The following is a 19,965-nucleotide window of genomic DNA, read 5'->3' as shown; positions in this document are numbered from 1 at the left end:
TGCACTTGCAGCCACATGTTGGAGAGGAAGCTACAAAGGAACTTAGATCAGAAGTTGGACATTCCTACTGCCCATTTGTAAAGGAAATGAATGCCAAAAAATAAAGATGAGTCACTGGTTTGTTAGAAAAAGATAGCCCACAGAAAACGATATAGGTCTCCAAAATTTCTGTGGGCAAGATTTATCCGTGAATTCAGCTTCCACCAAATAGAACATGTTCTTTCAGGCACTGTATTTTGAAACTTTGTCCACATTAGAGGATTATTAGGTTTCCCCCATTATATAAATAATCTTTATCTGTATCCATTAAGAAAACAATATAGCATTCTTATTTCACAAATTCCCAAGCTAAGTCTTCCACCAGATATTTTTAAAATATTCAAAGATTCAATCTATATTTCAAAATGTAAGCAAAATTATTACTTTTACAGACTAATTAAATTTCTAAACATCATAAACTTCATGTTTTCCTAATGTAAATATTAAGACACATATATACACAATGTATGCATAAATATGTATATAAATGTAGAGATGCACTGTTTCATTTCACAAGCAATGTCTTATTTTGGCAAGCATTTTTTCTAAAGCAGTCATGTAGTATACATATATATATATATAAATAGTTATTGTTTTAAGCTTCACATTTTATAAAAGCAATAAGCACCAAGAGCCTAACATATTTTGCAAATATACTGTCTGATCCCAACTCTCACTTTTGAAAGGTATTCACTATACCAAACAAATATTCAATCAGCATAAAAATAAATATGATTTTAACTTTACCTCTGCATATGGGAACAGGAAAATCCCATGAGGCTGTATTAACTGAATTGGCTATACAGGTGAGTTGAGGGTGGCCATCGAGAATATATCCAGTCACACAGCTGTAGCGGATCTTGTCCCCAACATCAAACCGTGTACCATATAATACACCTTTGGGTGGAACTCCTGGATTGCCACAAGAGCTACTCTGCAATTCTAAAACAGGGGGAGAAAAGAAGAGTTTACGGTTATTTTAATACAGTTTTTAACGTTTTAGATTTTGCAAATTATATGTAGATACAGATATCTCTTTTCCTTTTAAAGAGTCACAATAAAAGAAAATGTTTTTCATTTCAACACATGTAACACAGAGGTATGGAAATGGAACTAAATTTTACCAAAAAGGTATTAGGTTTCACTCTTAGTGTTAGAAAAATGTTAAGATTTTAAAGTATTTAATCTTTCTAGCAATTTTAAAAATCAGTATTACTCATACACTACAGTAATTAAAGCTATGATTAATAACATGTACATGGCTTCTTCAAAGTCACATTCTACTAACACAGTAAATCAAGTTTCATAAATATGCTCCCAATTCCTTTGATGCTTCTGCTTAACCCTAAACAGGTGCATTTCTCTGGAAACACATACATTTGGGGTGGATACTTTTTTTCCATTAAATAAGAAAATATAGCAAAGAAATGGACCTATTTTTCAAATTGTACAGATAAGCCCAGAATTCCCAATTTGTTTATGGTAAACTTACAATATTAATAAGAAATGCATACAGTTGTGAAATTTTAAATAGACTGATATATAAAATACCTGCAAAATGCCTGATATGTTAGGATATTTTATCTAGTGCCTTATTTTATTACTGGATGCTTAAAAGTGCACAAGTATGCAAATATAAGAGATTTTTAAAAATAATATAATTTTCAGGGAAAAATCCAATTTCACTGTAAACGAAAAAAATGGAAAGAAAACATATACAAATAGCAAAAATTATAGAACTTAACAAGGTTAGGAAAGAATTATTCTTCCTGATGTTATTTTCTAAATTTTGTATTACCTTTATATTATTTCATACTCTAAATAATTATCAATACAGATAGAAACTAATGAATTAGGAGTTGAAAGGTGTTCAAGTTTGGGTAGGCTATAGTTTAGTTAATGGTATTATACAAATGTTAATTTCCTTCTTTGATAATTATGCTACGGTTACATAAGTAGTTGATATTAAGAGAAGCTGGATAAGAGTACAGGGGAACTCTGTATATTTTCACCATCTAACTGAAAGTCTGAAATTATTACAAAATAAAAAGCTAAAAAAAAACACTACAACACAAAAATGAAGTATGTTTCCATTTTGCCTTGATAATTATCCCATTTGTGTAGTAATTTCCCTGCAATGTTATTTTCTATTAAACCAAATATCTATAAGTCACCATAATATTAAAAATGTCAATGGCAGAAAATAAAAATATCATATAATATGTAGATGTAATTTTACAAAAGTTATGGTCACTTATAAATAAGTGTCCACAGAGCTGAAATTTCTATTTTTATTCATAATAGGTTTATATTACTTTCGAAAGTGTTTTCTAAATGAACATTACTTTTTCTGTATAAACTTTTCAATGATAGTGGGAAAAAAATCAGTGATAAAGTTCAAATGATATCAGTTTAATCAATGGAAAATATATTGAGGATTTATATAATTTGCATTATATATATTAGAAATTAAACATTTCCTTTAATTTAAGACAATTAGAGTCTGAAGGATCCTGGGAAGATGGTGGCATAGGAGGACGCTCGGCTCACCACGCGTCCTGCTGATCACTTAGATTCCACCTACACCTGCCTAAATAACCCAGAAAACCGCCAGAGGATTAGCAGAATGGAGTCTCCGGAGCCAAGCACAGAGGAGAGGCCCACAGAAGAGGGTAGGAAGGGCAGAGAGGCAGTGCGCTCTCCACGGACTGGCGGGAGGCAGCCGGGGCAGAGGGGCGGCCCACCGACCAAGCAGAGCCCCTAAGTCTGGCTGGCAAAAGCGGAGGGGCCAGACTGAATGTATTCTGACAGCAAGCGGGACTTGACATCTGGAAGGTTATAAGCTAACAGCTCTGTTCAGAGAACGGGAGGGCTGGAGGACAACTGGAGGGAGAGTTGTTGAGCCCCTGATGACAGAGCTCAGCTTGGGGGGGGGGGGGGAATGGCGCTCGCCAGCACCATCTCCCTCACCCATGCCCAGCCAAAATCCCAAAGGGAACAGGTTCCTGCCAGGTTCCTGCACCTCGGAAACACCCAATGCTGTGCTTCTGCGGATCCATCCCTCCTGCGGGTATGACTCCCTCCTGGTGCCGCAGGGCCCCTCCCGAAGCGGATCTCCCGAAGGAAAAGCAAGCTGAACCTGCCCCTCCCGCCCCTGTGTACCTTGCCAATCCACCCCAGCTAATACGCCAGAACCCCAGCACCACAAGCCTGGCAGTGTACAAGTAGCCCAGACGGGCCATGCCACCCCAGAGTGAATCCCACCCCTAGGAGAGGGGAAGACAAGGCACACACCAGTCTGACTGGCCCCAGTGCTGGGCTGGGGGCAGACATCAGGTCTGACTGCGGCCCCACCCACCAACTCCAGTTATACACCACAGCACAGGGGAAGTGCCCTGCAGGTCCGCACCACTCCAGGAACTATCCAAAATGACAAAATGGAAGAATTCCCCTAGAAAAAACCTCCAGGAAATAACAACAGCTAGCGAACTGATCAAAAACGATTTAAACAATAAAACAGAAAGTAAATTTAGAAAAATAGTCATAAAATTAATCCCTGGGCTTGAAAACAGTATAAAGGACAGCAGAGATCTCTTGCTACAGAGATCAAGGGACTAAGGAACAGTCAGGAGGAGCTGAAAAACGCTTTAAACGAAATGCAAAACAAAATAGAAACGACGATGGATCGGATTGAGGACACAGAGGAGAGAATAGGTGAACTAGAAGATAAAGTTATGGAAAAAGAGGAAGCTGAGAAAAAGATAAAAAAAATCCAGGAGTATGAGGGGAAAATTAGAGAACTAAGTGATACACTAAAAAGAAATAATATATGCATAATTGGTATCCCAGAGGAGGAAGAGAGAGGGAAAGGTGCTGAAGGGGTACTTGAAGAAATAATAGCTGAGAACTTCCTGAACTGGGGAAGGAAAAAGGCATTGAAATCCAAGAGGCACAGAGAACTCCCTTCAGATGTAACTTGAATCGATCTTCTGCACGACATATCATAGTGAAACTGGCAAAACACAAGGATAAAGAGAAAATTCTGAAAGCAGCTAGAGATAAACGTGCTCTAACATATAATGGAAGACCTATAAGACTCCTGACCGATCTCACCACTGAAACTTGGCAACCAGAAAGGAATGGCAGGAGATCTTCAATGTGCTGAACAGAAAAAATATGCAGCCGAGAATCCTTTATCCAGCAAGTCTGTCATTTAGAAGAGAAGGAGAGATAAAGGTCTTCCCAAACAAACAAAAACTGAAGGAATTTGTCACCACTAAACCAGCCCTACAAGAGATCCTAAGGGGCATCCTGTGAGACAAAGTACCAGAGACATCGCTACAAGCATGAAACATATAGACATCACAATGACTCTAAACCCATATCTTTCTATAATAACACTGAATGTAAATGGATTAAATGCACCAACCAAAAGACATAGGGTATCAGAATGGATAAAAAAACAAAACCCATCTATTGTCTACAAGAGACTCATTTTAGACCTGAGGACACCTAAAGATTGAGAGGATGAGGGGATGGAGAACTATTTATCATGCCACTGGAAGTCAAAAGAAAGCTGGAGTAGCCATACTTATATCAGACAAACTAGATTTTAAATTAAAGGCTGTAACAAGAGATGAAGAAGGGCATTATATAACAATTACAGGGTCAATCCATCAGGAAGAGCTGACAATTATAAATGTCTATGTGCCTAATACAGTAGCCCCCAAATATATAAAATAATTACTCACAAACATAAGCAACCTTATGGATAAGAATGTGGTAATTGCAGGGGACTTTAACACTCCACTTACAGAAATGGATAGATCATCTAGACACACGGTCAATAAAGAAACAAGGGCTCTGAATGATACACTGGATCAGATGGACTTGACCGATATATTTAGAACTCTGCATCCCAAAGCAACAGAATATACTTTCTTCTCGAGTGCACATGGAATATTCTCCAAGATAGATCACATACTAGGTCACAAAACAGCCCTTCATAAGTATACAAGAATTGAAATCATACCAGGCATACTTTCAGACCACAATGCTATGAAGCTTGAAATCAACCACAGGAAAACGTCTGGAAAACCTCCAAAAGCATGGAGGTTAAAGAACACCCTACTAAAGAATGAATGGGTCAACCAGGCAATTGGAGAAGAAATTAAAATATATATGTAAAGAAACAAAAATGAAAATACAACAATGCAAACGCTTTGGGATGCAGCGACGGCAGTCCTGAGAGGAAAATACATTGCAATCCAGGCCTATCTCCAGAAACAAGAAAAATCCCAAATACAAAATCTAACAGCACACCTAAAGGAAATAGAAGCAGAACAGCAAAGACACCCCAAACCCAGCAGAAGAAGAGAAATAATAAAGATCAGAACAGAAATAAACAATACAGAATCTAAAAGAACAGTAGAGCAGATCAATGAAACCGAGAGTTGGTTTTTTTTGAAAAAATAAAGAAAATTGATAAACCTCTAGCCAGGATTCTCAAAAAGAAAAGGGAGATGACCCAAATAGATACAATCATGAATGAAAATGGAATTATTACAACCAATCCCTCAGAGATACAAGCAATTATCAGGGAATACTATGAAAAATTATATGCCAACAAACTGGACAAACTGGAAGAAATGGACAAATTCCTAAACACCCACACGCTTCCAAAACTCAATCAGGAGGAAATAGAAAGCTTGAACAGACCCATAACCAGAAAATAAATTGAATCAGTCATCAAAAATCTCCCAACAAATCAGAGTCAGGACCAGATGGCTTCCCAGGGGAGTTCTATCAGACTCTGTTTAAGCAGAGATAATACCTATCCTTCTCAAGCTATTCCAAAAAATAGAAAGGGAAAGAAAACTTCCAGACTCATTCTATGAAGCCAGTATTACTTTGATTCCTAAACCAGACAGAGACCCAGTAAAAAAAGAGAACTACAGGCCAATATCCCTGATGAATAGGGATGCAAAAATTCTCAATAAGATACTAGCAAATCGAATTCAACAGCATATAAAAAGAACTATTCACCTGATCAAGTGGAATTCATTCCTGGGATGCAGGGCTGGTTCAACATTCGCAAATCAATCAGTGTGATACATCACATTAATAAAAGAAAAGATAAGAACCATATGATCCTGTCAATCAATGCAGAAAAGGCCTTTGACAAAATTCAGCAACCTTTCTTAAAAATCCTCGAGAAAGTCGAGACAGAAGAAACATACTTAAAGATCATAAAAGCCATTTATGAAAAGCCCACAGCTAACATCATCCTCAATGGGGAAAAACCGAGAGCTTTTTCCCTGAGATCAGGAACACGACAGGGATGTCCACTCTCACCGCTGTTGTTTAACATAGTGTTGGAAGTTCTAGCATCAGCAATCAGACAACAAAAGGAAATCAAAGGCATCAAAGTTGGCAACGATGAAATTAAGCTTTCACTTTTTGCAGATGAATGATATTATACATGGAAAATCCGATAGACTCCACCACAAGTCTGCTAGAACTGAAACATGAATTCAGCAAGTTGCAGGATACAAAATCAATGTACAGAAATGAGTTGCATTCTTATACACTAATAATGAAGCAACAGAAAGACAAATAAAGAAATTGATCCCATTCACAATTGCACCAAGAAGCATAAAATACCTAGGAATAAATCTAACCAAAGATGTAAAAAATCTGTATGCTGAAAACTATAGAAAGCTTATGAAGGAAATTGAAGAAGATATAAAGAAATGGAAAAACATGGAATGGGAGAATAAATATTGTCAAAATGTCAATACTACCCAAAGCTATCTACACATTCAATGCAATCCCAATCAAAATTGCACCACCATTCTTCTCAAAAGTAGAACAAGCAATCCTAAAATTCATATGGAACCACAAAAGGCCCTGAATAGCCAAAGTAATTTTGAAGAAGAAGATCAAAGCGGGAGGCATCACAATCCCAGACTTTAGCCTCTACCTCAAAGTTGTAATCATCAAGACAGCATGGTATTGGCACAAAAACAGACACATAGACCAATGGAATAGAATAGAAACCCCAGAACTAGACCCACAAAAGCATGGCCAACTAATCTTTGACAAAGCAGAAAAGAACATCCAATGGAAAAAAGGCAGTCTCTTTAACAAATGGTGCTGGGAGAACTGGACAGCAACATGCAGCGGATTGAAACTAGACCACTTTCTCACACCATTCACAAAAATAAACCCAAAATGGATAAAGGACCTGAATGTGAGACAGGAAACCATCAAAACCCTAGAGGAGAAAGCAGGAAAAGACCTCTCTGACCTCAGCCGTAGCAATGTCTTACTTGACACATCCCCAAAGGCAAGGGAATTAAAAGCAAAAATGAACTACTGGGACCTTGTGAAGATAAAAAGCTTCTGCACAGCAAAGGAAACAACCAACAAAACTAAAAGGCAACCAACGGAATGGGAAAAGATATTTGCAAATGACATATCGGACAAAGGGCTAGTATCCAAAATCTATCAAGAGCTCACCAAACTCCACACCCGAAAAACAGATAACCCAGTGAAGAAATGGGCAGAAAACATGAATAGACACTTCTCTAAAGAAGACATCCGGATGGCCAACAGGCACATGAAAAGATGCTCAACATCGCTCCTTATCAGGGAAATACAAATCAAAACCACACTCAGATATCACCTCACACCAGTCAGAGTGGCCAAAATGAACAAATCAGGAGACTATAGATGCTGGAGGGGATGTGGAGAAATGGGAACCCTCTTGCACTGTTGGTGGGAATGCAAATTGGTGCAGCCACTCTGGAAAACAGTGTGGAGGTTCCTCAGGAAATTAAAAATAGACCTACCCTATGACCCAGCAGTAGCACTGCTAGGAATTTACCCAAGGGATACAGAAGTGCTGATGCATAGGGGCACTTGTACCCCAATGTTCATAGCAGCACTCTCAACAATAGCCAAATTATGGAAAGAGCCTAAATGTCCATCAACTGATGAATGGATAAAGAAATTGTGGTTTATATACACATTGGAGTACTACATGGCAATGAGAAAGAATGAAATATGGCCCTTTGTAGCAACATGGATGGAACTGGAGAGTGTGATGCTAAGTGAAATAAGCCATACAGAGAAAGACAGATACCATATGGTTTCACTTCTATGTGGATCTTGAGAAACTTAACAGAAACCCATGGGGGAGGGGAAGGAAAAAAAAAAGGAGGTTAGAGAGAGCCAAAGCATAAGAGACTCTTAAAAACTGAGAACAAACTGAGAGTTGATGGGAGGTGGGTGGGAGGGGAGGGTGGGTGATGGGTATTGAGGAGGGCACCTTTTGGGATGAGCACTGGGTGTTGTATGGAAGTCAAGTTGACAATAAACTTCATATATTGAAAAAAAAGTAGAGTCTGAAACCCAAAAAAGTAAAAAAAAAAAAAAAAAAAAAAAAAAAGAAACCAGTTGACTAATATTAAGTAGCAATCGTTTCTATAAATAACAATTTCCTTAAGTTCCCTCTGCATTTAAAGGTACATCATAAACTAATATCTGTAAAGTATTGTAAATACCAGTAACTAAGAGTGATGATCTCTAATATTTCACTTTACTATTTCTTCAAGGCATATGCTGGAAATAATTTCCAGTAAAATTTAAAACATATGGTCTGTGAATTTTGACTAATTCTTTAAAAAATACTTTTGAAATGAACAGTTTATTTTGAAATAGTTTTTTTTTTGGAAAATTCATTTGACATGAGACGTTTGCTGCAAGAGATGTTGGGGTTAATAAATTTTGATAAAATGAATAACATTCAATCCCTTGCATATAGTAATAACAAAGGAAATTCTTTTAATGAAACCACCACTGTGGCCTTAGAATCAAGCCACTCCATTTGCTCTCACCTCCTAAAAAATAATTAAGGTCAGGACTTCAATTATCATAAAGTTATATATCCAGGAGACAAAAGCAGTTTCCAAATTATTTCACAAGAAGCAGTTAGGTGGAAGAATGAAGGGGAAAAGAAAAGAAAGTTCTAAATAGTTCTTGTACTCTGATTTAACTTTGATTTAAATGAATAAACATTAAGCGGAACAAAATACCTAAGCAAAAATGGAAAACAGGAAGTCAATGAATGAATAACAATACTGGAATTGGAATTGGGTTGGAACCTCAATACATTACCTAATCTATTGCCTGCCTTGTGGCTGAATTATTTCTAAACCAACAGACAGATAAGAAGTTAGGCTGTTTCAAAATAAAACTCAAAAAAAGATAATTCTAAAACATATCTGGTTCACCTTCAGGAAATTCCTACTGTTGATTGCCCCTGTTTTTTTGACCTCCATAAAAAAAGAACTACCCATCATCCTCTGTAGACAATAACCCATGGAAGACAGTTATTAAGAGGTTTCAAATTCAGGTTTAATAGATCCCAATTCTATAGCCACTGCTCATGGATTCCTTTTTTTTTTATTTTTTTAGGTTTATTCATTTATTTAGAGAGAGAGAGAGAGAGAAAGAGAGAGAGAGAGCATGAGCAGGGGCAGAGAGAGAGGGAGAGAGAATCCCAAGCAGGCTCCATATTGTCAGCACAGAGCCTGACGCAGGGCTTGATCGCATGACCCGTGAGATCATGGCCTGAGCTGAAATCAAGAGTCAGACAGTTAACTGACTAAGCCACCCAGGCACCACATGGATTCTATCTTTTGTTCTCTCCCAACCCTTTAATTTGGGACTTCTCTCTAAACTATGCCCATTTTAAGACACACAGCCAAGGATATGTTAACTGAAAGAATTATATAACCCAACATCAAAAAAATGCTATATTCTGATTGAACATTCACTTTTTAGTCTTGATTTTTATAAAAATAAATAATGCTTCATATATCAACTTTTTAAATTAACTTGTTAATATAAGATCTCTTGAACTAGCTAAGTGAGACTAATTTTTAGACATTGTTTCTACCAGCTATCACAAGTTTGAATTGCAGGGGGAAGTGAGGACACATTATACCAAGTTCTGTAAAGCAGACTATAAACTAATTATTAATATACATGGCATTTACAATAAGTGGTGATTTTTCTTATTGTGAAATCTTTAAGGAAAATAGAGATTTAAGCAATAAAGAATTTTCATGTTAATTCATCAAAGGTATCTGGAAGATGACACCATTCTTGTTACTTCACTGTGTTTCTGAAGCAAATAATTACATCTAAAAAAGCAGACTTGCCAAATAGATTGTTATCTTCTTTTACCAACAGATGACGCTAATATATGTATTGAAAAGTTTAGGTGATCAAAATAAAACAATTATAGAACCTGATATATTCTCATCATATATTCCATAATACAAAGATTAAAATGGAATTGGAGTGCTCTGGGGAGAGTACTTTAAAGTTATTGTCATGATACTATTGTTTGAGCATTGATCAATTCTTTTTAATGCAAAAATAAATATATAAAACTCCTTATGTACTGCAGCCTTGTTTGAATTTATTCTTGAGACTGTGCCAGGAGACTATGTTTGTGAATAAACCAGAAATATTCAAGCGTGAGTAGTTTAGTGGATTGAGATTACTGGAAAATATATCTGAAGACTTTACACTCAAAAAATGTTTCTGAAGGGGTGCCTGGGTAGTTTAGACAGCTCAACACCCGACTCTTGATTTAGGTTCAGGTCACTGTTTCTAGGTTGTGCGATCAAGCCCCGTGTCAGGCTCTGTGCTGGGCATGGACCCTGCTTAAGATTCTCTCTCTCTCTCCCTCTGTATTTCTCTGAAATAAACAAACAAACAAACAAACAAATAAAGAGGATGTCCTCGTTTAAAAAAATGTTTCTAAATATGTTAGAGACCCTTTTTGTAAGTTTATACTGTGCAGTCCAAATGATTGAGTCAATGTAAACTTCATCTATTTTTTTTTTGCTGGAAATATATGTATTTTATTTATCCTCTCTTCTCAGAGATAATGAAATTATAAGCAAATAATATGAAGGCATTTTGGCAACATAAACTGCTAAAGTGTATGGGATTATTGATACAGCCAAAAATTATTTGAGAAAGATCCAAGATAAATAAAAATCCAATTGTATCATGGAGGATGGAATTTATTGACACTCCTCCATGTTAGTTAAAAGGAAACAAACTATAAATTACTTAATAACTGGCACAACTAATTAATTCATCAGAAGCTCTTGAGGGTTACTGTTAACATTGGTGCTCTGTGATGTATACAGTTAAAGCAACACCACCTCCCTTGCTTTCTAAGAGTTCACAATTTGAATAAGTGAATAGCCTTAATTGTTGAGATGAGCTGTCAGCCATCTTCTTTTTTAGCCATTCACATTCCCGCTTACAGTTCACAAATTACCCAACACCATGTATTATTTTTCCCGTTGTACAGAAAGGGAAACTGAGACTCAGATAGATTAAATAATTTTCCCAAAGTCACCCAACTAATGAATATATTTGTAGTTCGAGCATAGATGTCTCTAACGTTAAAAAAAAAATAATAAAGCCGCCAATTATTTCACAATTGCATATCATTGTCCATGAAAAACACATATTCATTTCACAAGTGTTTGGTTTTTTTAATTTTTTTAACACATATTCATTTTTTAAAGACAGAGAGAGACTGAGCGCAAATGGGGTAGGGGCAGAGAGAGAGGGAGGCACAGAATCTGAAGCAGACTCCAGGCTCCAAGCTGTCAGCACAGAGCCCGACGCAGGGCTTGAACTCACGGACTGCAAGATCATGACCCGCACCAAGTCGGCCGCCCAACCAACTGAGCCACCCAGGCGCCCCTCACAAGTGTCTATTAAGCAGCTATTATGGGCAATACTCTGGGGATATAGTTTTGCAAATGACCAAGCTTCCCTATGAATATCATTGATTCATTAATTCTTTCATCTATTAGTTGCTATCACATGGCCCTGCCCTCATGGAATTTATCAACTTGGTGTTGACCAAGTCAATAAGCAAGTAATTACATAATATTAAATATGACAGCAAGATAAAGGAAACCTACAGGCTATAATGAAAGTATATAAATGAGAAAACTTAGTCTTGGTTAAGAGATGGTCCGAAAAGAATTTCCTGATAAAGTCAGGTTGAAACAGATCTGAAATAGGACAGGGAGTTAACTGTATATATAATATATATTATATATATGCAATTTACATATTATATATATATAATATATATGTTACGTACATTATGTATTTATATATACAATTTACATATTATATATATTATATATATATAAAGGAGTGTTAAGTATGTTCAAAATTTGGAAATCTAAGAATCAAAGTACTATAATAGTTACTAGATTTGCCAAGGTTTGATGGGTGTGCTAGGGTAGAAACAGAATTGAAAAGAATATCCCAAAAGGGTCAAAGATAGGTTCATGTAATGAATACATATCCTATGCATTGGTTCGTGACTAGAAAAGGGAACTTTTTCTGTCATCAAATGTTTTTTGAGGGAGATACTCTAAGCTCTACAGAGGAAATGATTCAGGATAAATAACTGAAATACAGTCTAAACATACATATGGTAAGAAATTTTCACAAGTGTGTACGATATGTACTTTGTGAGTTTACTAATTGAATATTAATTTAATCTCGAAAATGATTCATTGGTAAACAGAGCCATGAAAGTTATTTATTAAGACGATGAGTAGCCAGGGTCACCTGGTGGCTCAGTCAGTTGGGTGTCCAACTCTTGATTTCAGCTCAGGTTATGATCTCATGGTTTGTGAAATCGATCATTGTGTCAGGCTCCTTGTGAAGCCTCTTTTAGATTCTTTCTCCCTCTCTCTCTTCCTCTCCCCCATGCTCTCTCTCTCTCTCTCTCTCTCGCATGTACGTTCTCTCTCTCTGAAAATAAATGAATCAAACACTTAAAAAAAAAAAAACATGAGTAGCCCAAATACTGTATATATACTATTTGTACATGAGAATATCAACTTTATAGGGCTGTTAATATATTTATATAAAACAATATATGTAAGTCATATTATATGCTGAGCACACAATACATGGCAGATATTATTATTAGCTCAACAAATTGCAGTTTTATTTTTATTTCAATCAGCTTGGCATTTGAGGCATCTCAATTAGGTATGATTAAGTTGTGATCTACTAGAGGTAGGGTCATGTCTTCATTAAATGCTAACTAACTACCTTAGATCATTCCTGATGTCTTAAAAATTACCACCAAAACACTGACTTAATCAAAGGTAAAATTCAATTACTCCTCTCTAGGTCATAAATGAAATTCAAGGTGTAATTTCAATTCCTGATAGAAAATTTGTACAACCAAATTCACAAAGCTTCCCTATGAATATCATTGATTCATTAATTCTTTCATCCATTAGTTGGTCTCATATATGAAGCCCCATGCCAGGCACAGTGAATATAAAAAGATAGCTGATGTATCCTCACAAAGTCCAGATAAGTTTTTTTAAAATGTAAAATACTTTTTAGGGGCACCTGTTTGGCTCAGTCGGTTGTGTCTGACTCTTGGTTTTGTCTCAGGTCATGATCTCACAGTTTGCGGGTTTGAACCCCATGTCGGGCTCGTTGCTGCAAAGCCTGCCCTGGACTCTACATCCCTCTCTCTCTCTCTCTGCCCCTCCCTTGCTCTCTACCTCAAAAATAAATAAGCTTATTTAAAAAAAAAAAAAGAGGACTGTAAGAGAAGATAGTTTTTATCACATTTTCCTTGGAGAAATTCAATAAAACTCTACAAAGCAACTTAGAAAAAGAGGAGCGATTTATACTAATAAACACTTTACAATAAGCTAGGCTTTACAAAAAATTCCCAATTTGTTAGGAGCATATGGATAATTGTGAAAGGCAAGATATTTATCAAAATATCCAGAAGAAAACCTGACCTTGGAAATTGGAACGAAAATTGAATGAAAGGATAGCGGATACCATGACTACAGAATTGCATAATTATTCAGTCAAATAGATGAAGCATGATCCTGCTGAGATCAATTAACAATGCTTTAAAACACTGTAAAATTATATCTACTAAGGGAAGTAAAATCAAGTTGTTTGTACCTCTTACAGAAAATTAATCTTAGGGTTTTATTTCCCAGAAGATTAAAAATAATTTAGGAGACTATAACATCAAGTTGAACCACCTAGTACCTCTCATCCTGAGACTTGAAAGCACTTAAACAACTAATACATTTTCTAACTTTCTTAGTGGTACAAAATGTTCTTTTATTAAAGATACTAAACCATTTCATTCATGTAGGATATAAATGGTCTCATTTGAGAATTCACTTGGAGACTGGTTGAACAAACATTTTGTGAATATTTTGCATCAGCTATTACATCCATTCTGTCCCCACGGATTTTTACTTCAGTATGTATGACTGAATGATATTTTTTTTAATTTGCTTCCTCACTAAACTGTGAGCATCTTCAGAATAAGGACTCTAATTCATCTTTATTTATTAAGAATTTAGTGTATTTTGCGGTATGTTGTTGACAAGCAAAAGAAAGAATTGCTCAGTTAATTGACTAATTTCCTCTAATAGAAAAAATATATAAAAGATTATCATCATCACACAGCACTTGTTAGAGTAAATGTTTAAACACAAAATGGAGTGGAACCAGTAGACTACGAGAGAACTGTAGGCATATCATGAACTAAACTTGTGTCATAATAAGTACTGGACCACACTGGCACCATTTGATTTGTAGGCATCAAATTATATTGTTATGCCATTTAAATCTGTATTTGTTTTTCCTAATGAAAGTGCATTAACTTTCATAAGCCACTTCCTAAGCATGAGCATAATTCCTAAGCTGCTGGCCATCTCATGGTCCTCAGTGGGATGCTGTAAATGGAGCAAACATTAGACTACATTTGCCATTTTAAAAGTTGTATTGAAGCTTCAAAAAGGTTTAGATTTTTTCAATCAAAAGGACACTATTGTTTATCATTATTATTTTAACTTAATGAAAAAGATTCAAACAAAGTATTAGCTGCTGGAGAAGAAATGATAGTAAACCAGAGGTGTCTTATTTCACCTATCTAAGAAGAAGACAGGTCACTGGAGTGATTTGGCTGGGATGAGGGGTGAATGAGCACAGATTACAATGTGTTTTAAACAGCAGCAGAAGAAAAATCTATTGTCACTATTTTTTTAACTAAAGTAAATCCTTAGGTGGGCTGATTATAAATTCCAAGGGAAGAAAGTGTGAAGCAGTGAAATAGTGTAAAACCAAGCACCTACAAATTTATGTCTAGGTAATATCATTCTGTTTTGATATTGGTATATAGGGCCCACAGGTAACATCAATGAAAGTGTTCAGAGTCAGAATAACGGTCAAATGCAATAAAGAAAATCCATTGCACAATATCCAAAACTAGTAGTTGCTGGATATATGCTCTTGATCTCTGAATAGGAAGCAATTAATGTTCTTTCAATTTCAAATACCTGTGCTCTGCTTTTTGGCAAAATAAATTTTACCACCTAAGCTAGACTTATGAAAAACAATACTGTATTTTTATTTTGTATTAAAATATATGCATGGGAAGGTCATGAAATACAAAAAATTTTATGATTATCCAAACCTAACTATAGCCTGCATAGCCACCATAATGTTAACAAAGCAAAAAATAAATAAAATTATAGAATGGAGGCATATTAGCAGCCATCCTCATTTTAAAGTTTCTAAAAATGGAGTAATGCTGCATCTGGTATGAGTAGTGTTTGATAACTTGATTCAGAATAATAGCAAAATATGAATAGACTCTCCTCTTGGATGACAGAATTGGGACAAGTATCTGTATTAAGACTTGTGGGTAATTTAATTCTGTAGAAGGATGGGTTAAGCTGATTATGGATAATTTACTAGATTATATATTCATCCCGTGTGAGTGAGAGATGCCACTATGTTTCAGCAATTAATCAATCACCAAATAATTACTGAAGCCTGAAGTATAAATGTCAAAGGGATATAAAAAATAGGACACTGTTTCTGTTCTTTTGGAACTTATAACTCAATTGGAAACATAAAACATGTATATTATGACCTTCTGGCAATTAAATAATAAAATGGACTCCATAGCTCAATTTTTAAAAGTTACCTATTATATATTTATATAAAAGGAATAATATTGTATGAAATAAGAGAAGGATTTTAGTTGGAGAGGAGTCAAGAGAAGAGTCAAATTACATGAATAAAGGCAAGAAAGAGAAATGTACAAGATGTGGTCAAGGGTAATATGCAAAACAAATCGCTCAAGTAGAATACCATAGAATGAAACCCTAGAAATGACTATTAGGGGGACGCTTGGATGGCTCAGTCAGTTAAGCGTCTAACTCTCAGTTTCTGTTCAGGTCATGATCTCACAGTTTATGAGATTGAGCCTCATATCAGGCTTTGCGCTAACAGTGTGGAGACTGCTTGGGATACCCTCTCTCCCTCTCTCTCCTTCCCTCCCTCTCTCTCTCTCTCTCTCTCTCTCTCTCTCTCTCTCTCTCTCTCTGACCCTCCCCTGGTCATGCTGTCAAAACAAATAAATAAACATTGAAAACAGAGAAGTGAATATTAGGGTGACACTCTGGAGAGGCTTTAAATTAGCAGTCTTAGGGTCAATGTTATACTAATGCAGCCAAAAAGGCCTCATAATGAAATGAAACAGACAGCAGTTATTCTTCTATGTGACTCTCTGGCTGGTCTAGGCTAGGAGGGACCAGACTATGCCCGCAGGTCTTCAGGGACCCAAGATTTCTTCCATTTTGCTGCTCTGTCATCCCCTTGGGCCTTGTGTTTTTAAACTTGGTGGCAGTGGATTTTGAGAAATGTTGAATTCCAAGCTACCTTGAATTCAAACAGAGGACACTGAGAGAAAGAAATGTTCCCTCCCTTTCCTTTATTCCAGACAAAACCCATTCTCATTACTACATTCTATTCAAATTCCAAAGTTTCTGGGAAATGCACCGCCTTTTTCCCCCCTCCCTGTTAAGGTCAATTCTAGTTCCTCATGGATCAGTACCTGTGAGAGAAGAAAAGGAATGGTCAAAATAAATATCCCTATGTGGATAAGGGAAGAAAAGGAAATATTCCAGTCAATGGTCATGAAAATGAATAGAACATATTAGACATTACAAGGATCCTCCTACCTCAGAGGTCCCCAGTTTTGTTCTTGAGAATGTACTCCTTGTCCTGTGTCTTCTGTTGTCCCCTGGCATTTCCTGTCAAATAGTTCTTACCTGTCCACATTCTCTGTGGCAAAATCTGAAGTGGGAATGGGAGAGTAGACTATCCTTGGGAGTACAGGACTTATATCCTAAAGATGCACTTAAGAATTTAACAATCAGGGGTGCCTGAGTGGCTCAGTTGGTTAAGCATCAGACTTTGGCTTAGGTCATGATCTTGCGGTTCGTGGGTTCAAGCCCCACGTCTGCACTGATGGTGTAGAGCCTGCCTGGGATTCTCTCTCTCCCTCTCCCTTCCTCTGCCCCTCCCCCACTTGCAGTCTCTGTCTCTCAAAATAAATAAATAAACTTAAAGAAAATAATAATCAAAGGGATTTGAAGAGATCTAGGATTTTATTTGGCTAAAACTCCCTCCCTCATTAGGAACCGGTTTGTTTCCAGTTATTTTCACATGCCAATGAACACTCTCCACCCACCCCCAAAGTATTTTCCATCTTTGTCATTGCCTCTTTAATCAGGACTAACTTGGGGTAATCTGAAGCAATAAGCTTGGGCAGGAATGCAGCATTATTGGTCTCATCTTTGCCCCAGGGCTGGCCTCCATCCTTTGACTGAGAAATTTAATAAGAGACTCTGATAAGCCTTCCTATCCCCTGCTGTACAGAAGCAGTTGGCTTTTCCAACCCAAAACTCACCAGAATTTTAGAGTCTATTCCCTTCCACCTGTCTTTTAAAACTGGCCATCCTATGCCTGAGTCTGTGTTGTAAAACCTTGTCAAAGACAGCCAGGAAGAGGCACAGGCTTTAACAACTTTCCCTTCATTCTTTTGAACTAGAGCCTCAGTGTTCTGCCTTCCACATTGTCAGAACGAGTACAGTAAAACATTGCATCACAAGGAACTTGTTCTGTGAGTGTTCTGCAAGAGGAGAAAACATTTCTAGAAAATGTTAACTTGATAAACGAGCCATGTCTTGCAATACAAGTAGTATGTGACACTGAACTTCATATGATCACAACTGAGTCAATGGTTCTTGAAATTTGCCTTGATATACGAGTGCTTGCAATTAAAGCATGTTTCCAGAATGAATGAATGCTCACAAACCATGGTTTTACTGTACTTCACTACACTTTCCATGACAGAAAAGTCACCAGCTGCATAGTTCATAATGTTTCTTTACTGTTATTCCTGACCACAAATCATTAACACTCGTTGTGGGTATTTATTTTAACACACCACTTCCAGTACAAATATTTCATCGATGCCAGACACAAAAACCATTTTTTAAAGCATAAAGGGAGTTCACATAGCTTCCAGGAACAAGTCGTAGGCTGGACATCTTGATTAATACAGAATTAGCCCAATAAGCGGACTGCTACCTCAAAGCCACCACTGGAATGAAGTTTCCCTGGAGTCACTGACACTGCACCACCAACCTCTAACCAGCAGAAGGAGACTGGAGAAGAATCATTTGAAATTGCAATTGAAAAATCAGGGAGTCATAGCAAGAAGCAACAAATACACCACCGTGTTTTACGTGTAGGAAGCCGGAAACTGCTGGAGTGATGTAAAATTGCAGCATGGATAATGAAATCCACAGTGCGAATCTACAGGAAAACTGCCTGCGCCTAAGTTCCATGCTTCATTCTCACCCTAAGTGCATACGCTTGATGAGACTCAACTCATATTCACCATAAGGATGTCTCAGAAATGTGGGGGTTTTTGCTTTGATTTTTTTCCCTGCCATTTTCAATTACAGACTGAAATAGAGATTGACAGAACTTATCTGATCATTCTGCCTCATTTTTAGGTATCTCCCCTGCATCCTATTTGAGAGTAATTTATAGGTTAATTATTTCAACATACCCCCATATAATCCTTCCAATTCTGCTTACAGAAGCAAGTCCAATTTCCCATTTGATGGTCAAAATCTTCCACAATCATGCCCGTTTAAACTGCTCCAACATCTCTCTATACTCACCTATTTACTCTATTTCAGTCAGATATTCACCGCTCCTTCTCAATATATCATATGGATTCTTGCTTCATAGGTTTCCATACAACACATGAAACAACTCCTATTTCTTCTCAGTCTACACAATGTTTATCCTTAGAGACCTAAATGAACTCCTACCTTCTCTATAAAGATTCCTAAACACTTCAGTCCATGTTGATCACCTTTCTTAACCTGAAGTTTTTATTTTTTATTATATTCATTAATCATTTATTCTAATGTCTTAAGAGATCTTATTTTATCACCTGTATTGTTTTACTTTTTAATTCAACAGTGTTCTCTATCTTCTGATGTGTAAACATTGTGCACTCAATTGGTGACTATAATCAAAGCAGACATTATGTTTTTAATGTGCACCTTTAAAACCTCAAAGTCTTTCATTTGGACTCACTGGGCCCTTAGTATTTACTTAGGTTAAAAAACTTGTTTAACTAAAAAAAAACTGGAAAGTTAGGAAAATATGATAAGTACAAATTAGGAAAATATGTTAAGTCCAAATTACTTCAAATCCCTTTGCAATTCAATTCCCTTCGAGAAAAAAAATTCTGAATCCTATACTGAGACATTTTGAGACAATAATCTCTGTGGAGGCAGGATTGGTGGGGAATTGGAAACTAAGGTCTTGAGAGTTTCTTGGATGACAAGGAATACAATGAATCCTGATTATTATATTCTTCCAGAGTAATGCTCAATCTTTCCTCCCTACAGGAATAGCTCTGAAGGTGTG

At 36.5% G+C, this 19,965-nt stretch overlaps 1 protein-coding gene across 6 annotated transcripts in view; it reads right to left on the bottom strand.

The window, feature by feature from the left end:
• Nucleotides 1–19,965, bottom strand: part of CSMD3 (CUB and Sushi multiple domains 3) — a 1,242,277-nt gene that overhangs the window by 944,448 nt on the left and 277,864 nt on the right. For all 6 annotated transcript variants that reach the window (XM_027064013.2, XM_027064014.2, XM_027064015.2 and 3 more), the window contains exon 4: nucleotides 787–981. In XM_027064013.2, coding sequence (XP_026919814.1) covers nucleotides 787–981 — 195 coding nt within the window. The remainder of the gene's footprint in view (nucleotides 1–786; nucleotides 982–19,965) is intronic.

The sequence above is a fragment of the Acinonyx jubatus genome, chromosome F2 (assembly GCF_027475565.1).
Source record: "Acinonyx jubatus isolate Ajub_Pintada_27869175 chromosome F2, VMU_Ajub_asm_v1.0, whole genome shotgun sequence".
In the NCBI taxonomy this organism is placed as follows: domain Eukaryota; kingdom Metazoa; phylum Chordata; class Mammalia; order Carnivora; family Felidae; genus Acinonyx; species Acinonyx jubatus.
Note: the sequence above shows the minus strand (reverse complement) of the source record. Positions and strands in the feature narration are given on the sequence as shown.